Source organism: Schistocerca piceifrons, chromosome 3 (assembly GCF_021461385.2).
Source record: "Schistocerca piceifrons isolate TAMUIC-IGC-003096 chromosome 3, iqSchPice1.1, whole genome shotgun sequence".
NCBI classification, from domain to species: domain Eukaryota; kingdom Metazoa; phylum Arthropoda; class Insecta; order Orthoptera; family Acrididae; genus Schistocerca; species Schistocerca piceifrons.
In genome coordinates this window covers 915512885-915529087 of record NC_060140.1, presented here as the reverse complement: position 1 = coordinate 915529087, position 16203 = coordinate 915512885, and the positions used below count along the sequence as shown (strand labels likewise).

The 16203-nt window shown below is 43.5% G+C and overlaps 1 protein-coding gene across 1 annotated transcript; it reads right to left on the bottom strand.

Annotated features, from left to right (window-relative positions):
* Positions 1-337: 337 nt before the first annotated feature.
* Positions 338-945, bottom strand: LOC124788179 (cuticle protein 16.5-like). Its single transcript, XM_047255334.1, has 2 exons — positions 893-945; positions 338-777 (listed from the first exon to the last, which is right to left on the bottom strand). The coding sequence occupies exons 1-2, from the start codon at positions 902-904 to the stop codon at positions 373-375; spliced, it is 417 nt and encodes a 138-aa protein (XP_047111290.1). The 5' UTR covers positions 905-945; the 3' UTR covers positions 338-372.
* Between the last annotated feature and the right edge of the window lie 15258 nt (positions 946-16203).

The following is a 16203-nucleotide window of genomic DNA, read 5'->3' as shown; positions in this document are numbered from 1 at the left end:
TTGGAGAAAATCTCCGTTATGAACGTGGACAGCCTTGCACTCAACCGCCGTAGGCAACTGACACGTCATTTCCTGCACTTAGCTCCTAAATGCACATAACGAGCACCGGTAAAGCATCGCTGAGATACCTGCCGTCATGGATATCCTAGAAATGCATGGTGCTGATCGTCAGCTGAAATATGGAACGATATTTCTCAAAGCTTCCTTTATATTGTAAATAAATGTGTTTGAGAAATCAGTGACTGATGTGTTCATTGTTTTAAGCAGTGTTAGAAGAATTTACGGAATATGGTGAAATAGGAGAAACAAAAAACAAACCAAATTTGTATTATTTTTTTTTATTTATAACCATTTTAAAGTAGGAGTAGACATTCAGCCCAGGAGAGCAGCCTTAGCGTGGAGGTGGGCGGCGGCGGCAAGAGCACCGGGGGCAGCGTAGGCTAGAGGCGCGGGGGCGGCATACGCCACAGCGGGGGCGGCGTAAGCGCGGGCGGCATAGGCGAGGGCGGCGCCGTTGATGACGGCGTCGCGGGCCTGAGTCTGGGCGACGGCGGTCAGGTGGGCGGCCCTGGTGGCGGCGACGGCAGGGGTGTCCAGCAGGTAGCCGTCGGAGCGCACGGCGACGGGGGCGGGGCCGTAGGCGGCGTAGCCGGCGTGCACGGGGGCGGCCACCACAGCGGGGGCGGCGTACGCGGCGGGGGCGACGACTGCGGCGGGGGCGGCGCCCAGGTAGCCGGGCTTAGCCACGGCGACGGCCAGGATGGCGCTCAGGACGATCTGAAATTCAGAAAATGATGTAAAATGATGATATGTTTTCATGTCAGTCTCATACCATAGAACATCTACTGTCAATTGAAGCAGTAAGTGTTTAGACGGCAGGGGTTCTCAGTACCAGGGTGTTCATGGCTGGGAGGGTTGCTGCTGCTGCTACTGCTGCTGCTGAAATGTGCCTCTGTTGTGGTCCAGATGGGTTTATATACACGGCTTGTCCAGCAGACGGCCTCGTGCAGTGGCCTTGCTAGAGGTACTGCGTTGGGCGTTGTCTCGTTGCCGCCGATTTCTTCCGCCTCAAACTGATTTTTCAATACAGACATCACGTGTTGTCTCTTCATTAAAATTTGTGAATTACTTTAAATCTGTTATCTATATCTCGTCCAGTTTTCGAGCTTCTGGAGCTGTCTAACATCAAGGCCCACACTTAGGTCTTAAGCTTACTATCCTGTAGGATAGTTATAGTTACTTCATTTATAAACACTAATGATAATACTTGGCAGCATATTATCTCCTGAAACTAGATGAACTGGAATGTAATAGGTAAATATATGAGACTTATATGTTGGTGGTTTGTAAGGGCTCTGATGCCAAGTTTAGCTGTAGAAAGTTTTCTCCACAAAGAGGCAACACGATAAACTGTACAGTTTCTTTTTTTTGTCAAAGTTTATGCGCAGTTCGTATACTGTAGCGTGTCGTTAGTACGGATTAAATGTAATTTTGAAAGTAATTCACGTGTGGCTCGTTTGTGGATGCAGGAAAGATAACATTTTAACTTCAATTTAGCGCATTTGTGTTACCGAAGATGACTATGGATTATATTCAATGTTGTGTCTTGTCAATAGCTGTTTGAATGAAAGAATGAGATCTGTGAATCTATGCTCCTGCTATCACCTACAGAAGTTTGAGAAGAGGTCCTCCCAGAGTGGAAGTTCACCACAGCTGCAAATACCTGATAAGCACCCTGAAAATTTGCTTAGTCATGGTTCACTAAGCAAAATACGTTGTCTATGCTGCCGTGAATTACGATTTATAAATTGTGTTTGGATCCAGTAAGATGCTCAGTCTGTAATTAAGACCTATCACTATTTTTATGAACAGTAGTAGGTGCTTGAAATTTGATGGCAGTCACCTTAAGTCTTATTTTATTGCGCCGCTCCAGATCTTGCTGACTTAATTTTTTCTAGTACTTGTATTACACCGTGATACATTTCCTGGACTTCTGCGCAATGTTGACATTTACATTCAGAGTGGGTGAAATGTTTATTCGTTGAAGTGGAAAGTGGGCCGTTACTATGGCAACATCATCGTTGCTGGTTGTTCCGCAGGGAGACGGACCAGGCGGTCACTTTGGCAGTGCAGCGACGCCTGGAGGAGGAACGACCGTGTTCTCATGAGCGGCAGAGGGGACCGTGTTCAGCGATCGAGTACCGCGCCTCGCTGGATACATCAGGAGTGTGCTCCAGGTTAAAAGTGTTGACCCCACTCGATCCCTCCTGGATATCATGGTCGATTGGACTGCTTGAGGATAATGAGAGCAACAGGACTAAGAAAGAATGGATACTATTCTCCTCATCACATTGCTTTTCACTTAAAGGTATTGTCTGGTATGTTGGTATGATGAAAGAAGTTAAAGTCTTGTGTAACATGTGATGATTAGTTCTGAGAGGAGCCAGCTGTTCCTGTCAACGAGTGTCGAGACTGAGAGCTCTTTGCTTGTAACACATTTCCTCTAAGTTATTACCAGCTGGTATTTATCAGACATAAGTTGTACACGGGCACCGAATTAAAACTGGTCCGGAAACATTTCATGCACCTTAACAAGAAATACTTTCCTGGGTCAGCTTTATTTTCGTCGCCATTTATTACTCAATTAAATTTTTTAAAGTTAGTATACTTTGAGTGCTGTTTTGAAGTGTTAGCTCATCCGTAGGATATGTTAAGTTCTACGATTCTGCTTGAATTTGAATGTTTTCCAAACGTTCCACACAATTTTCTGGTTCATGTCAAAGGCGGGTACGGGTTGTGTCTGGAGAGAACTACCTGTAGCCTTTTGTGGAGAGAAGGCCGGAAACATTTCATGCACCTTAACAAGAAATACTTTTCTGGATCAGCTTTATTTTCGTCGCCATTTATTACTTAATTAAATTTTTTAAAGTTAGTATACTTTGAGTGCTGTTTTGAAGTGTTAGCTCATCCGTAGGATATGTTAAGTTCTACGATTCTGCTTTAATTTGAATGTTTTCCAAACGTTCCACACAATTTTCTGGTTCATGTCAAAGGCGGGTAAGGGTTGTGTCTGGAGAGAACTACCTGTAGCCTTTTGTGGAGAGAAGGAAAGCCAATGCTAGTGACACGAAGTTAGTAGTAATGTGAAATTCCTGTGTGCATCATTTGATCCACGACAAGGGTATGAGTAATATCAGCTGACCATTGTGCAGATCTGCATGCATCCCAACGAAATAAGACTTAACGTGATTGCCATCAAATTTCTAACAATCACTACTGTACTCAAAAATTACACTAGAGTTGAACGCTGAGGCACACAGTGAATCCAAGTGACAGATATCACACAGAAAAATAGGTAACCTATTTTTCTTCTTGGAACATGAGGAAGCAAATTTTTCAGTGCACTTATCATGTTTGTGGAACTGTCACGACATTCTTCAAAGTGCCAATTGTAGTGTCTTGATCTACTCCTGTATTTTTGTGCGTGATGCAGGCGTAGAATTTCACAGACAACACTCCTTCCTTTAGAAGAGACCCAACATTCAACGTCCTCCATCGTCTCTTCAGTAAACGTATTACGAGCACGACTTGAATTCTTTAACGTTTTCAAAGACTTGCAAACACTAATGATACATGTGTGCTGATTTATCCAGTAGAGTCTGTTCTATGAAAGAAAATTCAAGTTACAACAAACACTTTGTGATGATTTTTATATTTTATTAATAAATTTCATTACATTTTGAAATTAAAAAATACGATCCTCGTACCACTACTGCACTGATGATTTATGTCAGTCCAAAATGCCCTTTCATTATATTCTGTTTGTGACTTTGATAGCGACGGCGAGTTTAATGTATTTAAGTTGATGTATTGTTGTGGCTAGTTGCCGTGCATAGCAATCATTCGGTCAAACTAGTTTCATCGCAGCACGATAATGCGGCACCCCACACCTTCGGAATTGCTACAGAGCGGCTTCAGGAACACTGTTCTGAGTTTAAACACTTCTGCTGGCCACCAAACTTCCCAGACATGAACGTTATTAAACATATCTGCGATGCCATGCAACGCGCTATTCAGAAGAGATCTCCACCCCCTTGTACTCTTACGGATTTATGGACAGCCCTACAGGATTCATGGTGTCAGTTACCTCCAGCACTACTTCAGACATTATTCAAGTCCATGCTACGTCTTGTTATGGCACTTCTGCGTGCTCGCAGGGGCTCTACACGATATTAGGCAGGTGTACCAGTTTCTTTGGCTCTTCAGTGTAATAATGGCGCACACTTGTCTCTGTCTTTCCTTTATTGACACTATCATTTCGCTAACGTTGCAGATAATAATGGGCTGACTGCCTCATATGTTTGATCTTCATTGAACATATACAGGGTGTTTCACAATTCCTATTATACGCTTCTACAGTTTGTAGACGGAACACAGAGTTACTAGTTTTTATATACATCCCATGTCCCGAAATGTACTGTTTGGATTTCAATGAGTTGTACAATCGGATCACTTTCAAAATGCTTAGCTTCACGGTACGGTACGTAATGACAGAGGTCCACAACGCATATATCGAAAAAGTTTTTCAGATCGCCTTAGTCCCACACCTACCACATTCCCAAGGACTTACGAGAGGGTTTTCTTGAACGTGCGCGTAGAACCAATAGTTGCAGATACACCTTGTACGAAGAAAAGTGGGATCACCAAGTGGAACAGTTCCTGTAAGGCGTACACGACAGAACTCGCTTTCTCCGCTGTAAGCATACAGAGAAGCGGACGATTTAAATGTGATCCACTATTCAAACCTATTTAATATGCAAACGGGACATCTCCGGACATGAGTTGCTTACCAAAATTGTATTCATTAAGCCCCATTTACAACCCCTGTAAGAACGTAACAGAAGTGGTGAAGCATTCTGCATAAGCGACAGGCAACCTTCCACACTTCCATGATGATCTGTCTGCCCTTTTCATACATTTTGCCTTATCACATGCGATGTTCGACAATTTGTTGAGGAAAGTATAGAACTCACATTACAAAGTAATTATTGCTTACCTAATGGTTCCAGTGAAAGGTCAACTCTCAGAATGTGCTCAAATTTGTGGGCACATAGCACGAAATAAGATAAATCAGGAGAGATAATATCTTAAAATACTGTTTAATCACAAGGAAAACAGAGAGTAAAACGTACACATACCATAGTCGAAACAAAAAATAAGTAGCGAATAGTCATACGATGTAACGCGGGAATGAAATGCAAATATTAGTGCACGGGGAAAAATTCACTAGAAACTGAAAATACGTAAATAGATTCTCATTTTCGAATGTCAGTGTCGGATATCGTATTCACTACAATCATTCTTCCGAATGGAACAAAGCCTAATAATTACCTCATCCTCTTTGCCAAGGTGTTAAATGTAACAGTAATCTAATCTGAACAGAATCAGTTTTTGTCTTTTCAAAGCTAGCTCCAGCGAAATATCATATACTGTTCGTATCCTTACAGATGCTAATAATACAGTTGCCTTTGGTTGCTGCTGTCAGTCGTACACAGAAAAACATACCCATAACAAACGACGATGTGCTTAGCTCCACTTGAGTTGGTCACAGTAGTTTTGGTGTCTTGATGTATGGGAGCTGGCCTTCTTTCAGTACGAAATAATATTGGTCACTTGCTTGGTTCGCAATATGCTAGTGGCAATGCCACATAAGCGTAACGTGGAAATTCAAAACCTCTCTTTTTCGTATGTAAGCAATTGCAGCACCGCTGGCCCTGTGTAAAAATTACAATACATTCCTAAATTCTATTGGGTTAGTAGGTGAATCACCAGTAATTCTTCTCTTAATATTCATGACAAACACCTGTGACTCCTCTATCGACCGTGTAAATACACAGAAAATACTTTCCAGAGTTTCTTTAGGGACTTCGGCCAGGTGGCGCAACAACCTTTAAACAGCAATGGTTATTACTGATTACATTTTACTTGCACAGACTCTACCCAATTATTGTAGTTAGGATGGACTGATGATCGATTGTTAAACAAAATAAGTCTATTTAATCCATGGTAATAAATCCAGTTATAAGGAAGTCAGCTTTCTTTATTGCATATTATGTATTCAGGTAGATAGTTTATTTTTGTGTTAGGTATTTTCGTGAGGAGCCCTATAGAATTATCAAATATTTCCGAACATGAACAAACTTTTTTTTTTGTTTATTGACACGTTTCTCTTCCATTTTAAATTCAATAACCATTCTGTTGGATTTCGAGAAGCACAAGCTTGTAACGAATGTCGACAGTTTGAATGCAGCGTCCGCTCATTGAATCTTCTACATGCAATATAAGTCAAGATGGTGACAACCTTTGAAGGTTATTGCCTGTTATGTAATTTCCCCAGCAGCAGTTATAATGTAACGTTCAAAATTTTAGTCAATTTGTAACACCTTAGGTTACTCTTAATTAGAATATACAAGCATGTAATAAGTAAGTATTAATTACGTGTCATTTAAATACCTGTTCCATAAAACAGTGGACAAAACATTACATCCTTACTATTAAGACTTTGCTTCTGAAGAATGTAGACCATCACCATTTACTGCGCCCCAAAATTGTCATTATTCTACAAATTACGGCTTTCGAATCTGTAGCTCTCATTAATTTTGTACTATATTAATTTCGTCTATCCATTTCTAATGATTTTGCGTAATACATTAATTAGGAGGAAACGCTAACATGATGTAGAGGCTATTGGAGTTATCATCATCTTCAAAAAAAAGTTCAAATGTGTGTTAAATCTTATGGGACTTAACTGCTAAGGTCATCAGCCCCTAAGCTTACACACTACGTATCCTAAATTATCCGAAGGACAAACACACACACACCCACGCCCGAGGGAGGACTCGAACCTCCGCCGGGACCAGCCGCACAGTCTATGACTGCAGCGCCTTAGACCGCTCGGCTATAATCATCTTCCTTCTTAAGAACAACAAGGGGTATCCTCTAGAGTATCCTAATACACTCCTGGAAATTGAAATAAGAACACCGTGAATTCATTGTCCCAGGAAGGGGAAACTTTATTGACACATTCCTGGGGTCAGATACATCACATGATCACACTGACAGAACCACAGGCACATAGACACAGGCAACAGAGCATGCACAATGTCGGCACTAGTACAGTGTATATCCACCTTTCGCAGCAATGCAGGCTGCTATTCTCCCATGGAGACGATCGTAGAGATGCTGGATGTAGTCCTGTGGAACGGCTTGCCATGCCATTTCCACCTGGCGCCTCAGTTGGACCAGCGTTCGTGCTGGACGTGCAGACCGCGTGAGACGACGCTTCATCCAGTCCCAAACATGCTCAATGGGGGACAGATCCGGAGATCTTGCTGGCCAGGGTAGTTGACTTACACCTTCTAGAGCACGTTGGGTGGCACGGGATGCATGCGGACGTGCATTGTCCTGTTGGAACAGCAAGTTCCCTTGCCGGTCTAGGAATGGTAGAACGATGGGTTCGATGACGGTTTGGATGTACCGTGCACTATTCAGTGTCCCTTCGACGATCACCAGTGGTGTACGGCCAGTGTAGGAGATCGCTCCCCACACCATGATGCCGGGTGTTGGCCCTGTGTGCCTTGGTCGTATGCAGTCCTGATTGTGGCGCTCACCTGCACGGCGCCAAACACGCATACGACCATCATTGGCACCAACGCAGAAGCGACTCTCATCGCTGAAGACGACACGTCTCCATTCGTCCCTCCATTCACGCCTGTCGCTACACCACTGGAGGCGGGCTGCACGATGTTGGGGCGTGAGCGGAAGACGGCCTAACGGTGTGCGGGACCGTAGCCCAGCTTCATGGAGACGGTTGCGAATGGTCCTCGCCGATACCCCAGGAGCAACAGTGTCCCTAATTTTCTTGGAAGTGGCGGTGCGGTCCCCTACGGCACTGCGTAGGATCCTACGGTCTTGGCGTGCATCCGTGCGTCGCTGCGGTGCGGTCCCTGGTCGACGGGCACGTGCACCTTCCGCCGACCACTGGCGACAACAACGATGTACTGTGGAGACCTCACGCCCCACGTGTTGAGCAATTCGGCGGTACGTCCACCCGGCCTCCCGCATGCCCACTATACGCCCTCGCTCAAAGTCCGTCAACTGCACATACGGTTCACGTCCACGCTGTCACGGCATGCTACCAGTGTTAAAGACAGCGATGGAGCTCCATATGCCACGGCAAACTGGCTGACACTGACGGCGGCAGTGCACAAATGCTGCGCAGCTAGCGCCATTCGACGGCCAACACCGCGGTTCCTGGTGTGTCCGCTGTGCCGTGCGTGTGATCATTGCTTGTACAGCCCTCTCGCAGTGTCCGGAGCAAGTATGGTGGGTCTGACACACCGGTGTCAATGTGTTCTTTTTTCCATTTCCAGGAGTGTATATTGGATACTTGTGCCATTCATTTCTTCGAGTATTTATATAGTCACAAAAGGAATTATTACGGGTGACGTAAGTTTCGTCTAGACCCGTAATTTGTCTTATTCTGTATTATTTTTAGCAATGCATCTAAAGTTTTAAGAACGTAAATTGTTGCAGACAGGAGTTACCGATGTAAGTTACTCTGTCACATAGAGATGCTTAGTGCTGGAAAGCGTGAGACCTATTTTTGTAAATGGAAGTGAATTCTTATATTATTGATCTAATGAAGTGTTTTTCCTTGTCGTAAGTCAGTTGTGAGTCAGTCAGTTTTGCAATGTGTAAGAAGCTGTTCGGTTATGAAAGTCATTAACACGTCTGTGAACTGAAGAGATGGTTCAAATGGCTCTAAGCACTCTGGGACTTAACATCTGAAGTCGTCAGTCCCCTAGACGTAGAACTAATTAGACTTAACTAACATAAGGACATCAAACACATCCATTTCCGAGGCAGGATTCGAACCTCCGACCGTAGCAGCAGCGAAGCACCTAGAGCCGCTCGGTCTCAGCGGCTGGCAACTGGGGAGGAAAACTAACTTCTGTAAAGAGGAACATTCACGTGGCACAGATATTTCTGAGGCGACAGTTTTCGCTCCTTACTTCAAATACAACATTATGAATGTTTCATGTAAACAGATGACGGTATTACGTCGAGGTGCGTATACGTAGCAGTCTCCTAACGTCTGCTACACCTATGCCCTTTGACGAACACCGAAATGTAACCCTGAAACGGTCAATAGTCGATTCCAGAGAATGGCGGGCGAGGAGTACCGAAGCTTTAAGGAGGAAAAGACAGACCAGACCGGTGAGGGACAGTTGTGGCACGGACAGCTGAATGTCGTGGCTTACGCACTGAGCGGCTTGCTGTGCTTCTCCCGAATTTGACTTTAAGGCAGGCGGTAGGTGATGTGGTACTGTGTGTACTTTAGTAGTTGTAGTGGACAGCAGTGGAGACCCAGCAGTGTCTTGTACGAGCTTACATGCCCATGCGGCCCTCGCCTTGACACGTCCGCTGTGGCATAACTGTTCGAGGCGCTTCAGTGTGGAACCGCGCTGCTGCTACGATCGCAGGTTCGAATCCTGCCTCGGGCATGGATGTGTGTGATGTCCTTAGGTTAGTTAGGTTTAAGTAGTTCTAAGTTCTAGGGGACTGATGACCTCAGATGTTAAGTCCCATAGTGCTTAGAGCCGTTTCAACCATTTTGAGCTCGGCTTGAAGTACGTTCCACGTTGCAGTGGGTTGAGTCGGGGCACTGGCTGGTGTCATTGTGTGGTTCTCAAAAGTGGAATATGGTGGATGCCAAGCGCTTTCAGTTGGTATCATACTGGTAAGGAGTTATGGCTGATGGGAAGTTATTCTGTGTGGCTGATCAAACAGACACTTCACTTCAGCGTGATATCAGTGGGCATCTGCAACTGTGTAAAACATATAAAATTACTCGTGATTTAATTATTTTATTGGGTTTCAGGCTGTTCCTAACGGCAGTGATTTCTATTAGTTTAATGTGAATTTTGTACGTAATCTCTACCACCTGATGGCTGACAGCACTTGAAAGACAATGGTTTTATTATTGTATGTTCCGTTAAGGTTGTTTTAAAGCTGTTATGTGATTTAGATTTGTTGAGCTGTCTTAAGCGGTGTCCAGTTCAATGAAACAAACTCTTACTTATAACTTTAATTTACAATCTTTGTCCCATTATCACAGTAACCGCTCGCAAATTGTTTTGCTATTAACCGGCTACTGCAAAAAAAAAAAAAAAAATAAAAAAAAATAAAAAAAAAAATAAAAAAAAAAATAAACATGGTTCAAATGGCTCTGAGTGCCATCCGAAGTGGCCGTGCGGTTAAAGGCGCTGCAGTCTGGAACCGCAAGACCGCTACGGTCGCAGGTTCTAATCCTCCTTCGGGCATGGATGTTTGTGATGTCCTTAGGTTAGTTAGGTTTAACTAGTCCTAAGTTCTAGGGGACTAATGACCTCAGCAGTTGAGTCCCATAGTGCTCTGAGCCATTTGAACCATTTGGCTCTGAGCATTGTGGGACTTAACTTCTGAGGTCATCAGCCCCTAGAACTAAGAACTACTTAAACCTAACTGACCTAAGGACATCACATACATCCATTCCCGAGGCAGGATTCGAACCTGCGACCGTAGCGGTCTCTTGGTTCCAGACTGTAGTGCCGAGAACCGCTCGGCCACCCTGGCCGGCTACTGCAAAAGTTTCGCTTAATTTTAGAGGCACCATAAGCTGTCGCCGTGTATATTTTATTTAAAATTAGGTTTTTAAAGATTTTATTATTCATGAAAATATTCCTTAATAGTATTGGCCGGCCAATGTGGTCTAGCGGTCGCAGGCTCGAATCCTGCCTCGGGCATGGCTGTGTGTGATGTCCTTAGGTTAGTTAGGTTTAAGTAGTTCTAAGTTCTAGCGTACTGATGACCTAATATGTTAAGTCTCATAGTGGTCAGAGCCATTTGAACCATTTGAATAATAATTACTGTAATTCTGTATGACATTACCAACCTGAGGGCGGGTTGTGGGCTTCTAATAAGATTGTATTTGCTGTTATATGAACGCTCGTTTCTTGTTTTAGAAGCTACCAGTGCCATCCTGCAACTAGAAGGTCCTTGATACTGCAGGGGGCCGCTATTGTCATAATATGGGGCTGGGGGCGAGTTGTACCCGTTTTGTAACAATTTTGTAATTAATAGTGTCTTTGGTTGCAGCTATTTACTTATTGCAAAGTAATAAAGTGTTGTGAACATTAAATCTGTTACCTATGGGTGATGTTCATAGCACTCCCGAGTTTGAATGTAACTTTGTCCATTCTCTTGTGTTTATGATTGCTCTTGGGCTGTATTTTACTTGCTTGAAGTTCAATGTTAAATATACACAACTTAGTCTAAAGAAAGCTTAACATTTTTATATTCTACCTTGTTGCTGTAAAGGAAAAACTGTTCAGTCTTAAATACTACTCAGGGATTAGGCCTCTTCCGACTGGGCTACTCGGCTTACAAGGCAGTAAGACGAGTGAACCGTGATCGTGGGACATGTTACTACCATGTCGCCAATCCCTCTGGCCGTTAATGGCTGTAGATGAATCCTGATGACACCGCCCCTTCTTTATTCAGGCAGATCTTCATTTGGCCTCACGTGACTGAGTAGATCCCGTTCCAGCACTCCTTACCTCAGAAAAAATCTGAGGACTTATTGAGAATCGAATTCGAGCCGCTCCACCCCGAAGGCAACAACGCTAACAATTTCTTTTTTAAAAATTGTTTTTCAGACTGAAACTGTGTGACACACCGAGAGTCGAACTCGGTACCTGTACCTTTCGTAGGCAAGTGCACTTGTTTTCATCTCAAAAATAGAAGAGGAATCTAACGAGGAATCGAACCATATCTCCATGATGGTTTGATGTCCCAACAGTCTACAGTCTCCCCCCCCCCCCCCAAAGGTCACCTCATAAGAGCTGCATTCACCACGTTTCTTACAACTCAAAAACAGGAAAGGAAACAACTCAAGCTAAACAATATCTCAAATAACTTAAAAAAAGAAAGAAAAAAATAAAAGTGCAAGAACAGCCTCGTAGAATCGGAGAAGGTAACCGTTTCGTCATGGTCAATGTATGCCTTTTCAACACGTTCCACATCAGATTCTCATGCTCAGGACGTTCCAGCTGCGCAGAGGACCTCGTAACGCATTCCTCCGGAAATGATAAAAGTATTGTTGGTATTTCGGATTGCGCACAATTTGCGTATGTCCTTCATATTGGTGGTTTCAGAAGCCCAGCACGTTCTTGTGGATTTCGCGAAGCAAATAATGCACCCATTAGATTAAGGTGGCAATCCACCGAAACTACCTTTGCCAAAAGTTGTCTTACGACAAATGTCAGACAAATTTACTTACCGATCCTCTTGATAACACCACGTGTACTACTTCTGAGGTCATCTTGGCCACCTTTTATCAGAGTCGCAGCATCCATAATTCAACCGATCAATTCGTCTCTTACGTTTACTTTTCCCTTGTTGACTTTGCCTTTAAATTATCCCCTCAGGCGAAAATCTAAAGGGCTATGGCTGAGGGACTTTGTTGGCCAAGAAACGTAACCATTTCTGGTCGTATATCTTGCACGGAATGTTTGGTTTAGATGGTGTGTCGCCAGACGATCAGAATGTACAGGGACTCGTCATGCTGGAAACATATGTAAGGGCTGCTGGTGGCATGAAAGTTAGTGTCCATTCCAGACACTCATGGATGAGACAGGAACTAATACTGAGAATAAAAATCCAAAATCCGAAATGCTTAAATCTGTTTTCAAATGCTCCTTTACAAAGTAAAACCCAGAAGCACTGCTCCAGTTTAATTCTTGCTCAACTGGAAACATGAATGATATTATTGTCAGTGGCTTTGAGAAACAGTTGAAATCTTTAAAATTAAACACAACCTCAGGGCATAACGAAATCTCTGTAAGACTATATGCTCAATTCGCGGCTGAGTTGGCCCGTCTGTTAACTACACACTGAAGTCATGCAAGTCATGGGATATCTCCTAATATCGTATCCGATCTCCTTTTACCCGGCATACTGCAGCCAATCGACGTGGCGTGCGCTAACAAGTCGTTGGAAGTCCCTTCCTTCTATAGCCGTCCTGAATTGCGAAAATTTTCCCGGTACAGGAGTTTGTACACGAACTGACTTCTCGATTATGCTCCATAAATGATCAATGGGTGACCAAATCATTCCCCTGAATTTCCCAGAACATTCTTTAGACCAATGGTGAACAACTGTAAACGAGTGACATGGCTAGTTGTCACCCATAAAAATTTCATCGTTGTTTGGCGTCATGAGGCCAATGAATTGATGCAAATAATCTACAAGTAGCCGAACTTAACCGTATTCAATGATCGGTTCCGTCCGTTCGAGAGCCCATTTCATGTAAACACAGCCCGCACTATTATGGAGTCACCGCCACCTTGCACAGTACCTTATTGAAAACTTGCATCCATGACCATGTAGCGTCTGCGCCATACCCGAATCCTACCATCATCTCTTACCAACTGAAATTGGGTCTCATCTGCCCAGGCCACCATTTTCCAGTAGTCCAGGGTCAGGCCGAAATGGTCACTAGCGCAGGATAGGGGCTGCAGGCGATGCCGTGCAGCTAGCAAAGGCTGAAATATTTTAGAAAAGTTAAGAATGACTGTGCTGGTAAACCTCTTACGTTATTTGATTTTCTAACAGCTGAGCAAAACTGAACGTACTCAGACATTTCTCTCTTACCTTATTCTGATCAACACTAAACTGACACACAATATTTCTTTTTAGTGCAACGCAATCTGACTTTCAATAATCCTTACAAGGGAATGACCCTACTAACAATAACCTATACCTTACATGAATCACTTACCTCACAAAAATTCTCGTTACTCGAACTGCTGCAATACAGCAAGCGCCAATACTGCCAGCTAAATAAAAGATTCTAAGTACTGAAGGCACTAACTACTGATAGGCGTAGTTAGCAAATGAAAGATTTTGATGGAGAACAAACAATGTATTTACCTTAATTGTGTTCAAAAGTCAAAATATATATATCAGTTCATGAGATCCAGTCTTACAAATTTCCATTTTCTGACGGACATACGTCCTTATCGTCCGCTGTCAAAACTCTCCCATCTCTCACCCCACATCCACCACTGCTGGCGTACCACCTCCAACTGCGCGACGCTACGCGCTGCTCACATCCAACTGCCCATCGCTATAATAGCGAATATTCCAACAATGCCAACCACCCACAGACTGCACACAGCACAGTCAGTGATTTTCATACAGAGCGCTACGTGGCGTTGTTGTTGTTGTTGTGGTCTTCAGTCATGAGACTGGTCTGATGCAGATCTCCATGCTACTCTATCCTGTGCAAGCTTCTTCATCTCCCAGTACCTACTGCAGCCTACATCCTTCTGAATCTGCCCAGTGTATTCATCTCTTGGTCTCCCTCTACGATTTTTACCCTCCACGCTGCCCTCCAGTACTGAACTGGTGATCCCTTGATGCCTCAGAACATGTCCCGCCAACCGATCCCTTCTTCTAGTCAAGTTGTGCCACAAACTCCTCTTCTCATCAATTCTATTCAATACCTCCTCATTAGTTATGTGATCTACCCATCTAATCTTCAGAATTCTTCTGTAGCACCACATTTCGAAAGCTTCTATTCTCTTCTTGTCCAAACTGGTTATCGTCCATGTTTGACTTCCATACATGGCTACACTCCATACAAATACTTTCATAAACGACTTACTGACACTTAAATCTATACTCGATGTTAACAGATTTTTCTTCTTCAGAAACGCTTTCCTTGCCATTGCCAGTCTACATTTTACATCCTATCTACTACAACCATCATCAGTTATTTTGCTCCCCAAATAGCAAATCCCCTTTACTACTTCAAGTGTCTCATTTCCTAATCTAATACCCGCAGCATCACCCGACTTAATTCGACTACATTCCATTACCCTCGTTTTGCTTTTGTTGATGTTCATCTTATACCCTTCTTTCAAGACACTGTCAATTCCGTTCTACTGCTCTTCCAAGTCCTTTGCTGTCTCTGACAGAATTATAATGTTATCGCCGAACCTCAATGTTTTTAATTCTTCTCCATGGATTTTAATACCTACTCCGAACTTTTCTTTTGTTTCCTTTACTGCTTGCTCAATATACAGATTGAATAACATCGGGGAGAGGCTACAACCCTGTCTGACTCCCTTTCGAACCACTGCTTCCCTTTCATGTCCCTCGACTATTATAACTGGCATCTGGTTTCTGTACAAATTGTGAATACCCTTTCGCTCCCTGTATTTTACACCTGCCACCTTCAGAATTTGAAAGAGAGTATTCCAGTCAACATTGTAAAAAGCTTTATCTAGGGCCACAAATGCTAGAAACGTAGGTTTGCCTTTCCTTAACCTTTCTTCTAAGATAAGTCGTAGGGTGAGAATTGCCTCACGTGTTCCAACATTTCTACGGAATCCAAACTGATCTTCTCCGAGGTTGGCTTCTCCCAGTTTTTCCATTCGTCTGTATAGAATCCGCCTTAGTAATTTGCAGCTGTGACTTATTAAACTGATAGTACGGTAATTTTCACATCTGTCAACACCTGCTTTCTTTGCAATTGGAATTATTATATTCTTCTTGAAGTCTGAGGGAATTTCGCCGATCTCATATATCTTGCTCACGAGATGGTAGATTTTTGTCAGGACTGGCTCTCCCAAGGCCGTCAGTAGTTCTAATGGAATGTAGTCTACTCCTGGGGTCTTGCTTCGACTCAGGTCTTTCAGTGCTCTGTCAAACTCATCACGCAGTATCATATCTCCCATCTACATCCTCTTCCATTTCCATGATATTGTCCTCAAGTACATCGCCCCTGTATAGACCCTCTATATACTCCTTCCACCTTTCTGCTTTCCCTTCTTTGCTTAGAACTGGGTTTCCATCTGAGCTCTTGATATTCATGCAAGTGGTTCTCTTTTCTCCAAAGGTCTCTTTAATTTTTCTGTAGGCAGTATCTACCTTACCCCTGATGAAATAAGCCTCTAGATCCCTACACTTGTCCTCTAGCCATCCCAGCTTAGCCATTCTGCACTTCCTGTCGATCTCATTTTTGAGACGTTTGTATTCCTTTTTGCCTGCTTCACTTGGCGTTACCAACATAAAAACCTAAACAGCCCACTTACA